This window comes from Asterias amurensis, chromosome 15, assembly GCF_032118995.1.
Source record: "Asterias amurensis chromosome 15, ASM3211899v1".
Lineage (NCBI taxonomy): Eukaryota > Metazoa > Echinodermata > Asteroidea > Forcipulatida > Asteriidae > Asterias > Asterias amurensis.
The window spans coordinates 17,412,207-17,434,273 of record NC_092662.1 but is presented as its reverse complement, the minus strand read 5'-3'; the positions used below and the strand labels follow the sequence as shown (position 1 = coordinate 17,434,273).

Below are 22,067 nucleotides of genomic sequence, written 5' to 3'. Positions count from 1 at the left end.
CATCTTGCCCGTGTAGAATTTTGTGGAATCGCGCATAAACACCGCCGGGATCATTTAGCGATGTGATTCTAAAACTTGGTGAACTAAAATGCTTGTTTGCTTTTATTCTGCAAGACGCTTTCAGATATTGGCAACTATGGCATTTGTCAGACGATTTTGCTCATCAGCTGTAAGTACATTCAGCGATTACACAAATTTCATGTCAATGTGTCCGGAATGATGAATGAAATTAAACTTTACACGTTCCTTGCTTTTGCATGTCGGCGAATATGGAAGAAAGTAAATAAACCAATTGCAAAAGAAGGCGGGGCGGACTGTGAGGGGCGGAAGGATGTGATCTTTTGCCTTAAGGCTTAGCCTACCCCTCATTATGCCTCATACACATTGATGTTTAATTAAACTGTTAGTATTAGTAAGTAATTGATTTTTTTTATATTTTTTTTGTGTGGTTTATATTGATATTATTAGTATTTAATAGTAAGTAAGTTGAAACAAGCTACAAAATGTTGAGTTGAGATTACAAAAAATACACATTGCGGGGCCCCCATTCATTGGAATTGGATGGAATTGAAGATTTTTAGCTGGTGGTGTGTGGCTTGACTTGTCTTGATAACTGTTTGGTATGTTTTGTTTTTCAACAAGGAGTTTGGGTATCATCACAGCACAGGAAAGTGTATCTCCAGAGGGTTGTGCTTCACATCCCAGCTGGGAAGCAGTCGGGCAAATGGAACGTCTTCGTTTAATAGAGGGGGTAAAAACTCCACCTTGCACATCTACTTCTCAAAGCTGAGGCCAACCATGATCAGCAAAGAGACAATGAGTCAAGAAGCTTTGTTTAACCAACACCGATCTCGCTCTTTGCACTGGGACAAGAGGGAGACGTCTCTCATGTGCTTGCAAGAATCCTCTGAAGGATCAGCAATCTCAAACCAGGAGGGATTGAAAGAAGACATTAAAGAAGCAGAGCTGCCTGTGTTAGTCCGGGTTGAAGGTAGCACCATCAATCATGTCCTGTCAATGTTGACGTCCACACTGCCAGTCCACGACAGCCTGAGGGACATCACAGCGACGCTACGCAGACTCTCGGCAACCATGCACGTCCAGAGCGTCCTTGAGACGGCGGCCAAACCACGCAAAGAATGCAGTGATGACATCATCATTCGAAACCAGCCAATCACAAATCACAGCTCTGATAATTTCGTCCACACTGCCCCAACTGATGCTCTACACAAACTAAATCGATATAATATCAAAAGGGACTTCTTAAATCCAAGGCTTAATAACTCAAGGTTTATCAAACCAGACGCTCCTTCTGTCGAAAAACTCAAACTTCAAAGTTTACCGGAAGCCACAGGACGTCAAGCGAGGGCGCATTTGTATTTCAAGTGAGCCAATCCATATCTCCCCCCCCCAAGGGTTAAAAACAAAAACAAAAACAAATTGACAGATATCTCAAATTCATCTGTAGTCAGCAATCCCCCTCCCCTTAATGAAAATACATAAATTAATAAATAAAAATCCCGAAAAAAAACCCCAGAAAATAGACTTGAAATTAAAAAACATTTACACTTTGATTTATACAATAGTTGATATTCACCACAGTAAAATGTTTTGTTTGATGAAGGCCTGGCATGAAATTACGTGGAGGTCATGGCCTCTGTTGCACTGATCTTTGCCTTGGTGCCCTTTCACAAATTCCCCATGGACTAAGATTTCCAAATGGAAGTGCCCTCTTCTAAATGAAAATGGCCTTGCCCTCTCAAAGATAAAGTTCCAGGATAGAAGGCTGTAATTCAGGGTTCATATTTGGTCTTTTTTCAGTAAAGTGTACCATGTTCCAATGGTGGCCTCTGTACCAGAGCCGAACCTTCAATCCTCGGCGAATGATCGTTCAGATTCCACTGCTGGTGTTCATCCCTCCAATTATGGAGATATTCTAACCCCACCTGATCAGAATAACCGTAGACCCAGCAAGGAACAGATTCTAGTCATGCATGAGAGGCTGTCCAATGAAGTAAGTCCGTCCTGTCAATGTTCAGGATTTTTCTCCACAAACAGATTCCCTTTTGCCCTTTCTGAAAGGAATAAACGGCAAACTTCTTGTGTCCATACCTCTCTAGTATTCCTGGGGGTTGATTTCACAAAGAGTTAGACTAGTCTTACTCGTCTTAACTTAGGACTAGCCTTAAGTTTTTAATAACCGGTAACCCCTCAAATGAACCTAAGACTAGCACTAAGTTTAGGACTATCTTGGTGAAATTGACCCCAGGGCCCCTGGGTGACTCCTCTTTACATTTTGAGGCGTGTAATCTCTCGACCAAACAATTTTGTGCTTCTTAAAGCTTGATTGAATATTTGCTTTTCTTGATGTGTCTTTACACATTCACTTTTTGATCTTACATCTGTTTCTTTCAGCTGCCCAACTTCCTACAGGAACCTCATGACTTCAGTATGTACGCAGACACTGTAGAATTCGACAACAGAATTCTGAGAATCAAGACAAGGTGATTTGTTTTGTTGTTCCTTCAAAATAGAATCAACAAATACTTATCTCCTTTCAATAGTGTTGGTTCTGGAAAATAAATTGTGGTTTTTAGAACCAACACTACTCAAAAGAGATATTAACATGGTATAACCACAATTGCCTCCATGCCCTGGTCATTGCTTTGGTGCCCTTGAAATGCTCCAGTAGAAATTTACAATTTCCTCTTAGGGTGCCCTTTACCAGAGAGAAAATGCCTTGGTGCCTTTGCCCTTTCAAAAACAAAGCATACAGGCCTGCCACAAACCTTTCTTAATTATACTGCCGCCATGCAAAGTTTCAAATCCTACTTTATGAAAATGGATGTACACGAGTAGCGGGTCAGAGCTTTTAAACATTTTTTTCCCACCAACTCACAGAGGGCTGCCGGCCTACAAGGCTTGCCTCCAGTCCATGAAGAGCCTCGGAACCACTTACATGACAGGATCAAGCATGGAGGTGTTACGAATCACCGCTGATCTAGATCAGGATCAGATCCAGGCAAGATGGAGGATCAAGGGAGTACCACTTCATAGCTACATCATCAGACCTTGGCGTCGAAATCACCCTCACAGGTTAGTCGCTCGGAAGTCCATTTATCAGAATTCCAAGAAGGAAAAAGTGAACCGACAATAATGGAGAACTTAGTGGTCAGTTGTTAGACTGCAGGATTTGCAATCACAAGGTTGTGGGTTCGAACTCTACCGAGCTAACGACTGATTTCACAATGATTAGAATAAGGATTGTTGTCTAGGGAATACTGAATCACAACTTCTTGATCGTAGACGTTAAACCATCGTTTTTAAGAGAGAGATTAGCTGTTGCTAGCTTGGCATTTTATCCCCTTGTGGAACTTTGCCGAGTTCCCTCGAACGGGAAGATCATTTCAACAAATAAACTTCAATTCTTTCCAATTGTTACCACCAATGTCAAAACTGGAGTCTACTCGACTCTTTATGTATTTCACATCATTTTTTTTCTCTTTTCTTAGATATTTTGATGCATTCTCTACTTTTGATGTTGGTACTGACGGTCTCATTCATCGACATAAACTTGACAAGGTACATTTCCAGTGAAATTTTATCAGATTATCTTCAATTGTGAAATCAAACACTTTATTAAATTTGTTTTTTCTCTTTCAACATCGACAGGTTATGCCCAACCCATCGGATAAGGTGAGGTCTCCATCCCTGGCTGTACGTATTGGCATCGCGTTGGGCGTAGTCCGCAACCCCGCCTTGTCGCCCGACTGTATGGTATCCAAGCCTCTCGCCTTCGTCCAACACAAGACGAACCCCAGCAAACTATAAAAAACCCTACCTGCTTAATACATCATGTAGATTGTTCTCGCTGTATATGGAGTAGTTTATCCATCTCTGAAGGTCATTATCAAAGTCTTTCAGGACTGGGTCTCAGTTCTTGCTTGACTTTAGCTGCATTCAACATCGGAAAGTTTGTTTGAAATCTAAACGGTAGAGGAAAACCATGTATGGAATCAGATAACTCGGACATGTAACTTCAGATACAAAGAAGTCATGTGTGGTTGTGTTTGATACAATTTAGCTACATTGTTGTTTATTATTCAATAGAACTTGTGCGCATGACGTATTTGGGTAGGCGCCCTCGACTAGAGGTAAAAAGAAGGCAGCTCATTGGGGTACCATTGGGGTGGGATGAGGGGGGTGGGGGGTACAGGGCGACCAGGCTTCTGGATGTAGCCTGGGCCCAATTTCATAGAGCTGGTTAAGCAGAAAATATTACTCAACAATTGTCTGCTAAGCAGAAATGAGCAGGATACCAGTCATAAATTGTACATGTGACATGGTAGTTCGGATAACCAATATTTTATTGTGCTTGGGTATTTTTTGTGATTAAACAGCTCTATGAAATTGGGCTCTGGTTTTCAGCATTGCTTTAGGATAAACATAATACCCCTTGCATTTGCCGCCAGCGCCAAGGTCAATGATAGGTTTTCTATGGCCTCGGTGGGGACTGTTTGGACTTGTGGTGTCATATGCGAGGATTTACAGAACAAGGGGAATGCTGAGCAGAGCAGACAGTTGTCTGTATCTGCTGTGCACATCCACACAAAAGGCAATCAACTTACCATATGAGATATGCCACATTTTCCGCTGTGGACAACAGACCCTACATCAAGAGTGAAGTGGTTTACATCGGTTAACAAGAGTTACACCAATTAAGCTTTACATCTAGCTCTTAATTAATAAAACACATGTGTTTAAAATCGCGATGCCTTTTATACCAATGCAGGCAAATTTGGTGATCAAAAGGCAAATTAGGTCTTTGTTTACAGAGTACTGCTGTGTAATAGATATGTTGTGAACAGGAACAATTTTAAGGTTAGAACTGTAATTCTCTGTGATCATCTTGATTTATATATCTTCCATCTTCCAGTACTGGTGCTAAGAAACTAAAGAATGTTGCAAGATTTACTTGTGCTGCTCTTTGATGCAATGTACGCTGCACTGATGTATTACAGGTGACTACGAGTCATAAAGTCTAGGAACACACATCATGTATCCCGTATAATAGTTTGGAAAAAATAAAATGCATCTGCATTCCATATCCCACTCGGCCTTTGGCCTCATTGGATATGGGACACAGAGGCTCTAAATTTACCCTAGAGTGAAAACTATACTCTTATCACAAATCAAAAATATAATTATTGTATTGCAAACCCTTGTATTCCCTTTTGTGGTAAAAACTCCAAAGTGACAGCTAATGTGTGGTAAGAAATAAATAACTAAAATGAAAAAAAATAAAATCCTGTACACCTCCATTTATCATCAACAATTTTGCTTTTTTTTTTCTACAAATTATTTTGAAATGTTACCTCAGTTCGACATATTACCTTACGGCTTCTTCACAGTATTTTTATTGTTTTTGCTGGATTTGGGAGATATTTAAAAACCTGCACTGAAATAAACCAGCAGTAGCATAATACAAAGTGTCCAGTTAATTATTTACAAATTGAGGACAACTTGTCGATTCAAATTTGTGTAAATTCCTTCTGCTCCACAGCTTTTATTTAAAGTGAATAAAACAAATACCAAAGTTGTTGGCAGCAACATTTGTATGATACAGTTTTGTCCACTTCAAATATGAATACTTTATACTTAAAATAAAATAAAAACTGTTGAAAAAATCCCTTCAAGAAAATTCCCAAAATTATTAATGTTATCACACAGTCTGAAAGCTTAAAGTACACTGAATAATATTCCTCAATTAGTTATAAAATAAAATAAAATAAATCAAACAAAATCAAGCAGCCAAATAAATTTAGAGATAAGTTAAGTGTTTTCGTCCAAGTCGTGCAAACCTCTAATAACCACACAGTGTCTGGAAAATCATTTAACTTGCATTGCTCATTTGCCTTTTTGTTTAAATAGTAAAAACGTGTTTAAAATTGGACAATCTTAACCTCGCTACCATTGGCAGTGCACTGTATCGATACCTCTGCCAGTAACCCCTGGTAGGGATGTACTGAAAACCAATAATGATTGGATCCCTGATTGATTCTGCAGTGTGATACAAATTTGGTATAAAAAACATCATCAGGCAACCAGTCACAAATAACAATTCTGTGCTTACGGCACCCTGTAAAATGTGTCTTTCTAAGCCCCAAGTTCCACAGCAAGCAGTACCAAGAAATTGGGCCCTTGCTTTTGAAATGGAACTGCAGTCTAGCTCCTTCAAAGTCAAAGTCACAAAACTTCCTGAAAGGGATTTTTAAGGATCTCGATACTATTCCTACTGATGTCTATTGGCTAAGACCCTCACATAACCCTTCAAAGCTCCTCTACTCTTTGGTACCTCAACAATCAACACCTTGTGTTTTGCCTCGGATGAGATTGGTATGCCTGTTCAAATGATCATCAATTCATTGGCTCAGAGCTTAAAGGTCGTTAATTGTAATTTCATAATCTAAAGGTCGCTAAGTGAATAAATGTGTATAAGTTTGAAAAAATAAATCAAAATATACAAGTCAATATTTTTCTTAGAAACTGAATGTTTCTTTTTGCCAACAATTACTTTGTAGACCACTCTTGATTAATAAACTCTGTTTACATGAGCTCCAAAATATGCAAAAGCAATTTTATGAAATCATTACAAACTACACTAAAGAACTTATAGTCCTGAGCCAACAAATTGTTAGTTGGGCCTGCAGCACGAATTCCTACATAGTCAGACAACTTCCTAGATAGGAATTATGAGGCATTGGGACTGTTGGGGTTAAACATTAAAAAAAAACCTGTTAATGGCTCATTCCGCATCTCTCTCTCACACTCCTGGATGGTCGTTTTGGTCATTTAGTCGTGTTAGTGGGCAGAGAATGTAGCACAGAGACCTCATCTGTTGTGGGTCAGCCAACCAATCTATCCCATCATCTGTTTAGCCTTTGTCAGCACCTCTCTGGAAATAATGACGCGCTGAATCTGGGCTGTACCCTCGTAGATCTGAATGCAAAGAAAAATCAGTTCAAATTTATGAAAATTAGCTGGCACTAGTGGGCTTGGGTTCACTCTTATTTTAGACACAGTACCTCCAAGGGGCCGATTTGATAGAGCTGCCTAGGCAGAAAATACTGCTCAATAAATCCCTGCTTAGTAATAATGAGCAGGTTACCGGCCAAAAATTGTACATGGGACATGATGTTTTGGCTGGTGGACTTATTCATGTAAGCACAATTTTGCTTAGCTTATTATTGTGCTTGGATGAGCAGCTCTATGAAATTGGGCCCGATGTTTGATTCAAGAGGTTTAGAAGCTTTGGCATCATCAGTGTGCACTGTTCCAGTGGGCATATATCGGCTGGTCTGTGTCATTTGAGCGTTCGAGATACTAACTCTTTTGTAGGAAAATTCCAGTAGTTTGTCACAATGTGGCAGTCTAGTAGAACATTCTGGTGATCCACTGGATTGTGGACGCTTGCCTACGTTTCAATCTTTTTTCGCATCAAGTGCCTGACCGATAACATACCTGATAGATCTTAGCATCCCTCATCAGTTTCTCGACTGGATACTCTGTATTGAAGCCATTCCCGCCAAACACCTGTACAGCATCTGTAGCGCACTTGTTAGCTACATCAGCTGCTAATGCCTTAGCAATGGATGCGTAATACGTGTTGCGTTTTCCCTGGTCGGTCTCCCAGGCTGCTCTATGAGTCATCAGGCGTGCCGTCTCAATGCCGATTGCCATGTCAGCTAAGATGAAGGCAACAGCTTGGTGCTAAGGGAGATAAAAAGCAAACAAAAACTCAACATATATTAGATTCTTATTATGTCCTTTTAATGATATAAAATCAACCGAACCACTTCATGTGGCAATTTAAAGGCAAACAATTCCAGGCAATCTCTAAAAAGAGGAAAAAAACAACTCTTTGTTTTCCAAATTTTTTTTCAGCGACACTTTGGCATTGTTAGATACTCTCTCTTGTGCTACTGTAGTGTCTCCAGTGCATTAAGTTTCCACCAAGTTGCCTGTTTAACTTGACTCTTATATTATAGACCCTAACAGACGAACGCAGTTTGTACCAAAACACCCACAGCCTCAGGCACGTAAGAGTAAGAATTTCAATTTTCCAAATGATTGTTCTGAAATTTATTAAACAACTAATTGTACTGGGTTCGTTTAGCTCCAGTTTTCTTAATGTTATTATTGTCATTTAATGTGTGTTTGCAGTGGTGTTTGCAATAAATGGAAACTTAATAGTGCTAATTCTCAAAAAAATAAAGAGAAAAAAAAAAAAGGAAAACAAGAAAAAATTGTGTACCTCACAGATGTGTTTTCCGAACGTCTTTCTTTCCATTGAGTACTTGGTGGCTTCATCAAAGGCTCTCTGTGCGAGACCAGTAGCTCCTGCAGCAACCTGAAGATGGGAGGGGGTTGGGGTTGGGGTGGGGTAAACATAGACGTGCGTTAAAACGACAATACTTTTACATCATGTGTGGGAGTTTGCTTTGTTATACCTTCATGCTGCAACAAAACAGCCATATATGACATAACATGAGTGATGACAACATAGGGCGTTTCACAAATCTTTCTGAAACGCACCGGAGATGGGTATTCAAAATAATTGTTTTTTAACACAATTAAAATCTGTTTGGTCTCAAGTAAACTCTACTTCCTTTATGATTGAAAACATACTAAATGAATTTCAGCAAAGATCACTTTCGTTCAAGTATATCTCTAATGGAAAACTTAAATGAATTTCAGCAAAGATCACTTTTGTTCAAGTAGATCTTTAATGGGAAACTTTCTTACCGGTGGTCTGGTCTTGTCAAATGCTCCCATTGCGATCTTGAAACCCATACCTTCTCCAATTAAGACATTCTCTTTTGGTACTCTCACATCTTCAAATGTAATGCCTCGTGTGTCTGACGCCCTTTGACCCATGTTCCACTCCTAGGAAAAATCAAATACAACGTCGTAGTAACTTCTTCCAAAGGATACTTATAAATCAAATGTAATTTAAAGTGGGCCCAGATTTTTTTTTTTTTTTGATGTGAAGAGGTTTAAGTATTATTAATAGTTACAATAACACTAATACTAAGTATCTATACAGCACCCAAAAACTGCCTACATATTCAAGATGGAAACAGTTTGCAAATAAAAACATTCTTAAATTTGAACTACAAATTACTGAATGGAGTCTTTAAAAAGCAGAAAAATAAAAGTAATTCAACTATGAAGTTATGAGGACTCTACCTAATGAGAAATGAGTGCATCACGTGACTCAATGTGACCTCTGAACCCTTCAAATGGAGGGATGTAAGAGGCCATTGAAAGAAACACCCTGACCTATGAGCGCAAAGCGTGAAAGCTTGCGAGTGTGACGCCTGCCTACATTAAGTTATCTTGTGTTTAAACCCTACTCTGCATTCTAGGGTGTTCCATATGGTTTTATCTTCAGGCCCCAATTCCATAGAGCTTCTTAAGCACAAAAAAGCAAAATTGTGCAAACCAGAACATGGTTACCAACTTAACTACCATGCCATATACACAATTTGTGACTGGTATCCTGCTCAATTCTGCTTAACAGAAAATTGTTAAGCAACACTTTCTGCTTAAGCAGCTCTATTTAGCTTTATTATTTATTGAAATGGGCCCATGTTCCCATGAATTTGATCTTAGTTATAAGTTTGTATTTTTTCCCCCTTCAAACGCCCCCCCCCCCATTTCAAGTTAAAAGCGGAGAAACCACATCCCTGTTTATTTAGTCATACCTTCCTGCCAACAATCACACCAGGACTGTCTCTGTCCACAATGAATCCAGTGAAGGCCTTAGCCGTGGATGCTTTAGGATCGGGATCCGTACGAGCCAAGACAAAGTACCAGTTAGCATGCCCGCCATTGGTGATCCACATCTTGCCACCATTCAGGATGTATTCGTCACCCTTCTTCTCGGCGCGGGTTCGCAGACCAGCAACGTCAGAGCCTGCCCCTGGCTCTGTCACGCAGTAGGCCTTCAAATCAAATTAACAAAATTAACAAATTAAAAAAATTAAGGTCACATTTTCTTTGCACACTGTCGTGGAATGATTTCTGCAGGAAAGTTTACAATATCGTTGAGTCAGTGCAACAAGGTCGTAACTCGATTCAAATCAATCAATTCATGTCAATGTTTATTTCACACAACTTGATTCTGTGTTGTTTTTCTTTCATTTTTCTCTTACAACTTAGATGAAAACTGGTCTTTGACCATTATCAAAGGTGTCAAGTACCTTTAAGCGAGATCAATCATTTGACGTTCTAAAACTCACATTACACATTAAAGCCAGTTTAAGAGTTATGTCCTAGTTCGTTGTACAGACATGATACTTAAAGACTTGAATGAATGTACCATTTCTTAAGCCAGACGGTCGCAGCATGATAAAAGTCTAATGTCAAAACTGGAGGCCATTAATTAATTTTTACATTTCCAACAGCATACTATTTTTTTTCCTAAATCAAAGTACTTACACACATCAGAGGTTCCTCCACCATCCGACCAAGGTACTTCTTCTGTTGTTCTTTATTTCCGCCAATGATTACCGGCATTTGCTGAAACATCAATTAAATCAATCTGATCAGTGATTCAAATCAACAATTTTCTTACGGCTTTTGAGACAAAGATTTGCAGACCAGACCAAAGATTTGCAGATCACTGTCACAGACCATGCCTGTATGCTTTATTTTTGAAAGTGCAAGGGCACTAAGGCATTTCCTACTTTGTAATGGTCATCCTATGAGGAAATTGTAAATTTCTACTAAAGCAACTTAAGGGGACCAAGGCATGGACCAGGGGGCATGGAGGCAATTTCCCCTGTTGCCTCCGTGAAGTATCAGGCCTGACAGACACCCAAGCTTGATGTCAGCAGCATGGTGTTCTGGACTCCTTCCCATGGCAAAGGATGTGAAAGGTTGTTGAAAAAAAAACTGAACTGTGACTGCAAAGCAAAAAAGCTTGCAAGCCCAAAGCTTGAGAGTGCGAAGCTTGCTTCGCAATCTGAGAAATAATACTGACAACCCTAGTGCAGGGATGATATATGGTCCTTGGAAACAAGTTGGATTATTTGATTCAGTACAATGTCTGACCTGCATGTACACATGCAATAGACTCTTATATGCCTTTCAGGTTTTTTTATCACAAATTTTCAGATTTTTTCCAACAGGGAAAAAAGAAAGTCAGAAATCAGACTAAAGTAGATGGAAATTTGCATCGGGATTAAGAATATTAATGAAGGCAATCATGTCTGCCTAGTGAGTGTGACATCACACTTTGCTTTACAATTAAGACTGTCTTGCACTTAGGGTCAATCTATGTAACCTTAAGCCCCGTACTCACCCCTAAGGAGTTGGCTTCTATGGCTGTCTGGATCCCTGTACATCCATAGGCAAACTCTTCAGCAATTATACATGAGTCTAGAATACCCAGACCAAGTCCACCTGTATTGTTCAATCAAAGTTTAATACATCAATCAATACCTGTAACAATTTCCAGCAAACTTAATATCTGGAATTCTACGCGGGTCAGAGAGGCCATTACCTCCGTTGTCCCTGGTGTTGGCCTTGGTTCCCCTTCAAAAGTTCTCCATTGACTTTAAGAATGTCCAATGGAAGTGCCTTTTGCAAAAAGAAAATGGCCTTGCCCTCTCAAAGATGAAATTCCAGGCCTGAAACTAGGTTGACCTCTTTTTACTGAAGATAATCAAAATCAGATTTGTCTCTGTAGGAAATTGTGCAAGTTTGTTTTACTATTATTTACGTTGTGATAATCAAAATAAAGCAATGGTAACGCTATGTGGTTTTTCCAATTGCAATTTCTTGACTCTGATAAAGTTTCAGATTTCAATATTGGTACAGTAGTCTGAAGGGCGTATTTACACAATGCAACTCCCCATGGCAGCAAACTTTCATGTCTTATTTTTTTGTTTAATTCAAACAGTTCAATTGTTAAACTGTATAGATATTTTTTCTTACTCTGTTCAATTCTTGTCTTGTACACAAAATTCTGGTATATGTTTAATGATTCAAGCCTGGCGGTCTTTTGGATTCCCCCCCCCCAAATTCGAGCCCTGAAATAGATTGCTTGGTAACTATACTATCAGAACTCACCAACTGAAGCCGGAATGTGTGAATTCATCAATCCGAGATCAAATGCCTTCTTGATGATCTCCACTGGGTACTGCTCAGAAAAGAAATCAATCAAGTCATCTATCCATTTAAAATTGATGTGATTAGATTTGATTGATTGAGATTTTATTGGTTGGTGATGTGACTAGATATAGACATTTTGTATTAACAAGTAGTTGTTATATAGCCCATTTTAGAATAACCGTATCAATGCGCTTTACACGAGTGCCCTGGCCAATAACATTCCTTTAATCTTTCTTAGCTCCCTGGGGAGAATACAGCACAGGGATGCCATGGCGCTCCAGTGGTTTTTTCATTCACAATATCATCCTATACCCTCGCAGGTACCCACATATACCCCCCTGGGTGATGAGAAGCAATCATAGTAAAGTATCTTGCTCAAGGACGCAGGTTTCATGACCGGGGTTCAAACCCAAACCCACCCAAACAAAGTACAAACATAAACAGTACAAAACAAAAGCCAGGGACATATGCCTGGAATTAAACAAGTTTACCTAAAAACTGTAGCCCGAAGGCCTTCAATTCCAATATCCCTGGCCATATATTAAAAATCTATAATTATTTACAATAAATCTATAAAGACATTAAGAACATTAAGACAAAAACAGAAAGATAATTAAAAAGCAGGGACGCAGAATAAGTAAAAAGGCAAATAATAAACTTAACCAGCAAAAAAGAAACATAAGAATGAAAAATTGGCAAGAGACACAAAGGTTTAAAACAGTTCCTCTATCAGTTAATAAATTAAGTTACCTCTCCAGTCTTGTCATGTTCAGCAGCCTTTGGAATGATTTCTTCCTTGGTGAACTTACGAGCCAACTCTTGGTATTCTTTCTGCTCATCACTTAATTCTAGTCCAACAAAAAGAAAGAAAGAAATATTATAAATCCATTAACCAATTAATTATTCACCCGACTATATAATAAGTGGCCAAAAATAATCGGCTAGATTGTGTTTACTGATAGCAAAATCTATCCAAAGAAGATGTAAAATTAATCAAAATGCTATGTTAAATTGTCATTTAGGCTGTATATGAATTAGCGGCTGCAGCTGTGGCTAAGGGTTTTGCTAAGACCATCCTATACTTCAATGCAGGATGATGTGAGAATCTAGCCATAGCCATGTGCATAGTTAAAGCCTCGATTCAGATACAGCCTTAGGTTTGACATCAATCCCAATTTCACACACAAGTACTTAAGGTAGTCTCTTCAAATCCCAAAGGGCCAATTCATCTCAATGGCTGCTTCCCAACTACTTTTTGCTTTATTTACTGCATTGTATTTTTGACCGTGTGAGGGCGCTCTCAAAATTACTTGTATCACTTCTAGGGGGTATATTTATTCATAGCCACAGACATTGTAGCCTTCACGGACAACAAGACTAAAGCAACTTCAAACTATGGAGCAACACACTTGACACAATGCCCACAGAAGTGATGAAAATACCAAAGAGAGCGCCCTCACGTGGTCAAAGTCACAACGCATTAATACTATATGTTAGCTGAGCATAATTTCCTTCTGAATAGCTTTTAATGACATTGAACTCTGGTCGTACCAAATGCTAGACCAGGTCTTTGGACTGCAGACTCGGGATCTGGTTCAGATGAACGACTTCGAGAAAACACCCTTGATGAACGAGGAACCTGGTTGGACTTGGTAAGGGCCTGTATAAAAGTTAACATAAAAAAATGTAAGTTAATAAATAGAGAAAGATTTCGCCACTACAACTACCCTGAAACAAATTCTAGACTATGCTACAACAAGTCTCTAGCTAGCTTAGTTGCGATAACGTATTACCCTCCTCTTACGTTATCGCAACTCTAGCTAGCTAGGCTAGGGACTAGTTAAGTTATTTTAAAAAATCTACAAAGGGAGATGATTATAACTTGTTCTTTTTATTTTTTTTAACTATTTAAAAAAGTTAACAGGAACTGTGAACACTTAAAGTTACATTAAATAATAATAACATTATTTATATAAAAAGGTTAACATTGGCTCAGACATTTTCTTCTGAATTTATTTTCAAAATTACACTCAGCTGTTTTACTTTCAAATTCAAGTACTGTTTAGTGTTTTAGGTCCAGGTTTGTTACATAATAAAAATGGTCGACTTGTCCCATGGACGGTCTACCGGATGGCAACATGGACGGGGTTTATACCGCACCGCCCCTTGCTTACTTGTTAAACCATCATCCATGTAATGTTTCAGAAACGCACAGCTGGCATAAAGGTAGCCCACCTTGTTGAGCTGTTAATAATGGCTCCGCTTTTAACATCGGTCTCATGGCTCCGCTTTTAACATCAGTCTCATCACTGTCACCATTACGGTGACAGTGATGAGACCGATGTTAAAAGCGGAGCCATTAACAGCTCAACAAGGTGGGCTACCATAAAGGTCGAGTTGACACAGTCACAGAATCACCTCCGAGTCCATGCACTCACAGAGTGTGAATTTTCATTACATAATAATGTAAATTGTCATGTAGTTTTACATTATAGTTTTACTTCACAATCCTTTATTTTAACATTGTCATTAAAACTAAAATTACCACAATTTGTACAGACAGAGCAATCAAAACTTACCTTTAACGCATGATTTAGAGTTACCCGTAAAGCCATTTTGCACACTCCGTCGCACCCAAATCAACGAGAACGACTGACTTTTTATAAAATGAAACTACGGAGTTCTCGAAAGGGTATCCGCATCTAACGTTCGATTATGAATCAACCTCGTGCTCAAAAGTGATCGACCTCATCGTGCCATATTTGTTTAACTTCAGCATATTACATCAAATTTTCACACACAAAAAGCATCCTTGATTGTTTGTTTATTTGTAATTGCCATCCCCTCTTCACATATAATTGAATATAATAGAAACTTACTTGAAAAAAGGGCCCGGAAAACTTTCCTCAAAGATTTGTCGTGGGAACGGGTCGGCGAATATTCTACAGTATAGGTAGGATATTTTGTAGCTAAATCAATCGCAATTCTTGACAGCGACAGAACTTCCTACGATGCAAGACAAGTCAATGTCGTCTGCATTTTGTTGTTGAACAAAATAGCGAAATATGTCAATTTGGGGACTTTTTTCAAAGATTCTTAAATCTGAATTTCTTCCAAAAATATTCCTTACATATTTTGGTTTAACTTTGCTGTGTGGACAAGTCTGGGTAAGTTGTATGTAGACGACACTAGTACTACAAATCAAATGAAAGAAATAATTGGCACAGCAGTGGTCCTACCGACGGTTTAGTAGGGAGTCTGCGATCATATAGCAGGGCTATAAGCTAAGGGGGAAGGGGCACTTTTAGTTTTTTTCTTTTCTTATAAGCAGTATTTTTATAGAGATATATCCCTATATATAAAAAATAATGCTTATTAAAAATGCTTTAATTTGGTTTATATTTTGCAACATTTATTGCAATTTAGTGTATAAGTTTCATGTTTTCTTAATTAATTTTGTTGTATAAATAAAAAAAACCTTTTAAATCTAATTCTATCTATCTAGAACTTAGAAGTAGATGATATTGATAGATCTCGTCCCAACTTAATACTCCTAGTCCTAGAACTTCGAAGAACTATAAGTATAAGAGGTTCGATCCGCTATCGTGGAGGCGATAGCGGAGCGAACCTCAATGGACCCTTCCCGTGAAATATGCTAATCACATTCACGCATGCGTACAGACCCTGTTGGTTGGCAAACGCCATAGAGTTGTGCACTAAGCAGACGCACAATCGCGTCTGCGTCACGCACCCATTAGCCGTGTACAAAACAGTGCGATGTTCCCTTATTTTGCCAACCAAAATGTAACAATTTACATTCTTAATGGGAAGTGTCTATTAGTTCCAGTTGCATACAAACAGTGAAGTCTAGTACACCTGGACCTAGTAACTGGGGCACTGTGTTCTTTTTTTTGGTGAAATTTGTTATTAGTCTTACTAGCGATCGATAATGACAAATTGCGTACGACCGGTAACGAAAAATTTAAAAAAAAGGATTAAAGCTCCCCAGTTACTTGGTCTATGTTACACCATGCTTTAGTACGTATTAAAACATCTCAAGTCTTGAATTTGAATGTTATTCTCTCTCAATTCCAGCGTGTGTCCAGTGCCTATACTACAGGCTTTCTTTCCGCAAGTTTGAATGAGATGGCCGATGAGACGGGAACCAGTGAGAAGGGAAGCAGTGATAAGGGAACCGCCAGTATCCACGCTGGACATATTGCTGAGATACATAATGTCCCCATAAAGCATCTAATACGTCCCCTTCCATCAGAGTTAGATGAACCGAAAGTCATTTCACTCATGGAAACAATAAAGGTATTGAGAAATGGCGACAGACTCTTTCATTCTGCCCATTGATGGGAATCCCAACCCGCCATATTTTTTAACGTGTGAGGGCGCTCTAAAAAGTACGGATTAGGCCAATCGTCTGCACAGATTTATCATCTGCGTTTTTTGTTGCTTCAATAAGACTTCTAAAGGAGCCTTTTTAATCCACCATCAAAAGTGACAGAACGCCGATGAGAAAAAACTGTGCTGACGAAAATACTAATACTTCATAGAGCACCCTCACCTTGTTGAACAAATTTGTGTGATTCAGATGCCTGAGAAAGACTTCAGGTCTGAAGCCCTAAGATTCAAATATTTGAGTGAGAAATTACCTCCTTTTCACACTACGTTACTTCAGAGGGAGTTCCTCACAATGTTTTTATCAACAGCTCTCTGTTGCTCATTATCAAGTACATTTTTATGCTTATACATTTTGAGTAATTACCAAATGTGTCCAGTGCTTTTAAACCTTTTTACATTTTTTCTCTTCCATCACTGATGGAACTTCATTGGCTACCGATTCGAGAACGAATCCATTTAAGATTGCTCTTCTTGTTTTTAAAGCTTATAGAACAAAACTACTCCTTGATATATTTCCACTATACTGTCATATTACACTCCTCCACGATTTCCTTGTTCCACACTTGACATCACTTAAATGTTCCCCAAGTAAACAAAGTTCTAGGTAAAAAAGGGTAGCTGGGCCAATGCTTTGGAACAATCTCCCTACTGTCATTAGGGAATCTGTTACTCTAACTACTTTTCATAAAGTTCTAAAGACTCGCCTTTTTCCATGTTAATTGCTTTCAAGTGCGCTATGAAGAGTAATGTCATATCCTACCTTCAGCTCCACTGAGTTTCTGCATGTCTATGTTTTCTTCCTTGTTGCCCTTAACCTAGAGTGGCTTTTAGCCTTGTTTTGGGCAACTTGCATAACCAAAAATAATATTTAAAAAAATAAGGAGCTAAGGCCTCAAAATAACCCACAGCACCCACAGCAATTGCTGTGGTGCCCTGTGCTTTTGCTGTGGTGCACTTTGCAAAGTTCCAATACAAATTTAAATTGTCCTCAAAGAGTGACTGCCCCTCACCGGAGGAAAGTTGTTGTGCCCCTTAAAGAGTGAAGTTAAAGTCCTGTGATCTTGACGGAATAGCGCCTTATAAATATGAAATGTCCTGTTATGTTTCCAATTTAGGATCCAGAGAAAAGAGATCAAGTCCCTCCTATTGATATTTTATGGATTACTGGAAGACAAGGCGGAGATTACTACTACTCATTTGGGGGATGTCATCGCTATGCGGCATACACAAGACTTCAATTACAAACAATTCCTTGTAAAATTATACGATCCACTGTCACCGATTTAAGAAACTATCTAGGTGCGTCTACTCCCGATTTACTATAGTAGACGCTTGCTGTGGGTTGGCTGGTTCGGTCTTTTTGATATCAATTTTTGGAGGGATGTAAAAACAAAATTTGAAAAAGGAATGGAAACTTAAACAATTGTATTAACCAGTGATGCCTTTTCAATATTTTATTTTTTTCTTCTATTCACTTGTCACATATTAGGGAAGGGATGTAAACAAGTATTAATTTGAACTAAATAATATTCTACCAACATTTACCGATTCTTTGAAATTTGTTGTGCTATTTTCATTTTGAAATGTTAACCAATTCTTTTAAACAAGACCTTTCTTGAAACTACACCATTTAAGTTAAAATTATTGCATTGAAGGGTGTCATGGCCAAGCGGATAAAAGCACTGAACTTAAGCTCTGGTGTTTCTGTTAATCAGAGTCTCGGTCATGACACTTATGTCCCTGAGCAAGACACTTGATTATAATTGCTTCTCTCCACCAAGGGGTAAACGGGAACCTGCAAGGGCAGAAATTATTCTTGTGATTGATTTAGCTTAATAGCACATACTTGTTGCACAGGTTGTATACTCCCAGGGAGCTGAGATGGTTTAAGGAATGAATTAAATGGCCCAGTTACCAGGGATGATGATGTTGAAAGCGCTATATAAAAACTAGTTTTTGTTATTATTATTATTATTATTTCTGTTATTAATTTAAAAAAATAAAATAACTGTAGTCCACGTTGATGTTTATTTTGTTTTATTAAAAATGTCTCGAACACCAAAGCCTGATTATTATTATTATTATTATAAGGTTACAAAGTACACACAAAAATATATGCCGGTTATAAAAAAATACCACAAGTAAACAACTATTGTACACTACACTTAAAAATGATGGAGTAAATGTTTACGATAATTCAATGTCTAATAGATGAAGACAAAAATCAGTTCTAATCAAATGTACACTTTGCCTAGCTATAAAAGTTGTTATTTTGTTCTACTCGGTGAACTCAACCCATGTTTCCTCTGGAAAAAAAACTATAGTTAGAAGTTATTTACTAAGAAAAACTCAAGACTAGACCAATCTTGTTTGGAGGAAGGACAACTTTGTATTTAATTTCATATTATATCTTGTTGGAATCTAATTTGTTAACAATCCAACACTTGAGGAATGTTTGGTTCAATAAATACTACAAAATTTACCAGCATTTATAATTCCAGTGCAGGAAATCTTCCATATGCATGTACAGACACAGTAAAACAGACTTTATTTAATTTTTTTTTAATTGTACAAATCACAAAATATATATAGATGTTTACATCGATTGGGGTTAAGATGTATAATAAAAATAAGACTAGAAGTTTATAAATCTGGTGAATCTAATCTACTTTTTAATTATTTGCTTGAAGTTATAAAAAACTTTTAGAGAGCGTTGGATTCAGGAGCCTTGATAAGGGTTTCCCACGACTACCAAGCGCAATAATTAACAGACAAAATATACATTTTTGACGATTAATTGGACATTATTTGGATAAAAGTTTTTGTCTATGTCTACTCTAAACGTCAGATTTAATTTCATTTGTTGACAGACAAATGTGTTCCTGATAACTCTTGGAGTACAAAATATTTAATAACTTAATCGTGCAAGAAGGTCATAACTCATTCTGGGGCCGATTTCATCAAGAGCCAAGATTGATCTAAACTGCAAATCAATAGCTTAGTAAAGTGTGATGTCACAATACTTGTAGTAATATTGAATAGTTATATTACAATGAATTATCTTGGTTTGTGAAATCGAAACCCAGGTCAAACTATTGTATCTGTGTTTGCCGTTGTTTTTGTGCTTACATCAAGGAGTTTAAAGCAAAGTTACGACTTTGTTACACTTAAAAAAATCATGTTTGCAAAAAGGTAGGAACTCATCACACAGCCCTGTTGTACTCTAGTTATTGGGTAGGACCTCATATGTGGCACTGAAACCCATATCAGAGTTGGTTGCACTTGTTGTGAAAGTGATTGTTGTTGTCAGTTCACCAGGGCTACTAAACCAATCTGAAGGGGTCACAAGTGCTGAGCAAATGGCCAAAGTACTGGTGCCTGAAGAAATCTGTTGACAGAAAATAAAAAATAAAAAATAGTGTCATATTTTGGAGAGAGATTTCTTCATAAATGTATTTCTCCACATTGTGCTGTTTACAACAAACTTGAGACATCTGGTATGAGAATCAAGTCCCCTGTTCATCTCCACTTTTCATACAAAAGTGAAGAAAAGCTACTCACTGATTTGATGCATTTGAAAAGGACAGCTGAGTAACTTTCTAGTGTAAAGGCCATGACCAAACTAAACAGATTCAGCGATAGCTAAAAAGTTCTATTCCTCCCTCCACATTGTCACAGCTGAGTACAGTCATAGGCAGAGCAGGCCATAGCCGAAGCTTGCCATAGCCAAAACTGGCCATAGCCGAAGCTTAAGCCAGGGAAATCACTGAATGACACACTACTACTCCATTGGGTCAGGTTTTGCAATAAGTTAATTCAAGTATGCAATCATTTAAACCCAAGGTCATTTATTTTAACCCAGGCTAGTAGACCATTGGCTGACTTACTCAGGTCAACCATTTCAAAGGACACAAATGAACCAGGGTGGATTTCACAAAGAGTTAAGAATTGTCTTATCTCCAGTTAGGATGAGTTACTTGTCCCAACCTAACCTTAAGCTTTTAATATCTCCTAGGACTAGTCCTAACTCTTTCTGAAATCGACCTCGATAAAATCAAAATCAAGTGAAGCCACTTCAGCAGTTCAGATTCAAATGAATTAGGTCTCTTTATGCGAAAGCTTTTTCTCCGGTCACGACACGAATATGAAAGATGAATATGAAAGACTTACATTTATACTGTCGCCATTTGCACAAGGAGTATCAAAGACGAGGGCCAATTGATTGATGGTGATCTTGAGGATTGTTCCTGCTTCATAGGTCAGTATAAGCTCCCCATTCAAACTATCAGGATAATTGCTCGGGTAGTTTGGGCTCGTAATGGTTCCAGTATCCCCCAATACCAGAGCCCTTGTGGTTGATGGATCATTTACGACTATTAAAAGAAAGGGAAAAAAGAACACAAATTGAGTAATATGCCTGTGATTTTTGTTCACGGAGCTCAGGAAAGTATTGAGTATACAGTGCTAACACAGATCAGTGTATATGGGTGAATCCAAAATTACACAAAGGTGGATTACACAAAGTGTGTACACTGCTAGCAAAAGTTTTGTTTTCAAAAACCAATTCTGTAATGTTCTTTTTAAGGTTTATGCACTTAAAGGCTCTGTGAGGCGCTATATAACAGTTATTGTTATTGGTGTTCATCTTTGTAATATGGTTTATATGGTGGATTACATTATGTGCTTACACTGACAACAACTGTTTTGTTAACAAAACCAATTCAGTAATTTTCCGTTTAGGTTTTTGCACGTAGAAATGCCAGTATGAAGCGCTATATAACAGTTATTATTATTTTTCATCTTTTTTTAATTTAAGGTTTATGCACTTTAAAGCGTATTTAGGCCCAAAGTGTTATTGTTATTATTTCAGGAGATTTTGTATACATACCAAAGTCAGAACACGGTTGAAGATTACAAGCCATTGTGGTTTCTGGTGCAGTTAGGTCAGAGCAAAGGTTGTTACTCACAATAGTATCGTCAGCCACGGCACGACACTCAACAACACGGGTGCTAATTCCAGTGCCACACGTTGTTGAACACTGAAACAACAAATTCAATCAGTCATTATTTTGTTTGGAGATGGACTCTGGCATGATTATTGGTCGGGGGGGGGGGGGGGGAGGGGGAATTGCACCAGGGCTAACTTTTGAGGCCTTTTCATCGCAGCTTTTCTTATTTTTCCAAGGGAGAAATACAACCAGAAGTCAGACTAAGGTAGGGAGAATATAAGTCCTAAAAAGAGTCTTGTAGATGTGACCTCATTTGACCTCAGCACTGCTAGTCCTCACATGGAGACACACCATGATTATTATAACTATTGTTATTATTTAATCGACCAGATTAATTGCAATGTTGCTGCTACTGTTTACCCTTTAGCGTCAGACTCTAGTTTTGAATCGTATCTGTATACAACGGCAATTATAAATGGAGGGTCCATTTGATCATCAAGATTGTTTAGACTATTTGCCCTTCAGGTT

At 38.2% G+C, this 22,067-nt stretch overlaps 4 protein-coding genes across 4 annotated transcripts in view; 2 read left to right on the top strand and 2 right to left on the bottom strand.

Annotated features, from left to right (window-relative positions):
- Positions 1–21: 21 nt before the first annotated feature.
- On the top strand, positions 22–5,173 carry LOC139948320 (uncharacterized). The gene is made up of 7 exons (XM_071946435.1): positions 22–169; positions 643–1,385; positions 1,822–2,014; positions 2,416–2,504; positions 2,902–3,096; positions 3,513–3,582; positions 3,673–5,173. Exons 1-7 carry the CDS (start codon positions 89–91, stop codon positions 3,829–3,831), a joined length of 1,530 nt encoding a protein of 509 aa, XP_071802536.1. The 5' UTR covers positions 22–88; the 3' UTR covers positions 3,832–5,173.
- Positions 5,174–5,928: 755 nt separating this feature from the next.
- On the bottom strand, positions 5,929–14,859 carry LOC139948321 (medium-chain specific acyl-CoA dehydrogenase, mitochondrial-like). The gene is made up of 11 exons (XM_071946436.1): positions 14,760–14,859; positions 13,732–13,840; positions 12,931–13,028; positions 12,139–12,208; positions 11,369–11,469; positions 10,504–10,584; positions 9,768–10,007; positions 8,806–8,946; positions 8,315–8,410; positions 7,522–7,770; positions 5,929–6,999 (listed from the first exon to the last, which is right to left on the bottom strand). Exons 1-11 carry the CDS (start codon positions 14,793–14,795, stop codon positions 6,919–6,921), a joined length of 1,302 nt encoding a protein of 433 aa, XP_071802537.1. The 5' UTR covers positions 14,796–14,859; the 3' UTR covers positions 5,929–6,918.
- A 337-nt stretch (positions 14,860–15,196) lies between these two features.
- Positions 15,197–17,926, top strand: LOC139948319 (sulfiredoxin-1-like). Its single transcript, XM_071946434.1, has 3 exons — positions 15,197–15,347; positions 16,276–16,497; positions 17,706–17,926. Exons 1-3 carry the CDS (start codon positions 15,246–15,248, stop codon positions 17,913–17,915), a joined length of 534 nt encoding a protein of 177 aa, XP_071802535.1. The 5' UTR covers positions 15,197–15,245; the 3' UTR covers positions 17,916–17,926.
- A 103-nt stretch (positions 17,927–18,029) lies between these two features.
- LOC139948318 (uncharacterized) overlaps positions 18,030–22,067 on the bottom strand; it is a 43,272-nt gene continuing 39,234 nt past the window's right edge. Inside the window, exons 55-57 of the mRNA XM_071946432.1 lie at positions 21,479–21,629; positions 20,761–20,963; positions 18,030–19,978 (exon numbers count right to left, since the gene is read on the bottom strand). Coding sequence (XP_071802533.1) covers positions 19,814–19,978; positions 20,761–20,963; positions 21,479–21,629 — 519 coding nt within the window. The 3' untranslated portion in view covers positions 18,030–19,813. The remainder of the gene's footprint in view (positions 19,979–20,760; positions 20,964–21,478; positions 21,630–22,067) is intronic.

What these genes read in the sequence shown, in the direction of transcription:
- LOC139948320 (XM_071946435.1), top strand. Translation starts at nt 89, where the DNA reads ATGCTTGTTTGCTTTTATTCTGCAAGACGCTTTCAGATATTGGCAACT. An exon ending in ATGAGAGGCTGTCCAATGAA is followed by an intron (nt 2,015 to 2,415) that starts GTAAGTCCGTCC and finishes TGTTTCTTTCAG; the next exon opens with CTGCCCAACTTCCTACAGGA. An exon ending in CGTCGAAATCACCCTCACAG is followed by an intron (nt 3,097 to 3,512) that starts GTTAGTCGCTCG and finishes CTCTTTTCTTAG; the next exon opens with ATATTTTGATGCATTCTCTA.
- LOC139948321 (XM_071946436.1), bottom strand. Translation starts at nt 14,795, where the DNA reads ATGGCTTTACGGGTAACTCTAAATCATGCGTTAAAG. An exon ending in AACATGACAAGACTGGAGAG is followed by an intron (nt 12,209 to 12,930) that starts GTAACTTAATTT and finishes TTTTCTGAGCAG; the next exon opens with TACCCAGTGGAGATCATCAA. An exon ending in ACACATTCCGGCTTCAGTTG is followed by an intron (nt 11,470 to 12,138) that starts GTGAGTTCTGAT and finishes TGAACAATACAG; the next exon opens with GTGGACTTGGTCTGGGTATT.
- LOC139948319 (XM_071946434.1), top strand. Translation starts at nt 15,246, where the DNA reads ATGTCAATTTGGGGACTTTTTTCAAAGATTCTTAAATCTGAATTTCTT. An exon ending in TGCTGTGTGGACAAGTCTGG is followed by an intron (nt 15,348 to 16,275) that starts GTAAGTTGTATG and finishes TCTCAATTCCAG; the next exon opens with CGTGTGTCCAGTGCCTATAC. An exon ending in CACTCATGGAAACAATAAAG is followed by an intron (nt 16,498 to 17,705) that starts GTATTGAGAAAT and finishes TTTCCAATTTAG; the next exon opens with GATCCAGAGAAAAGAGATCA.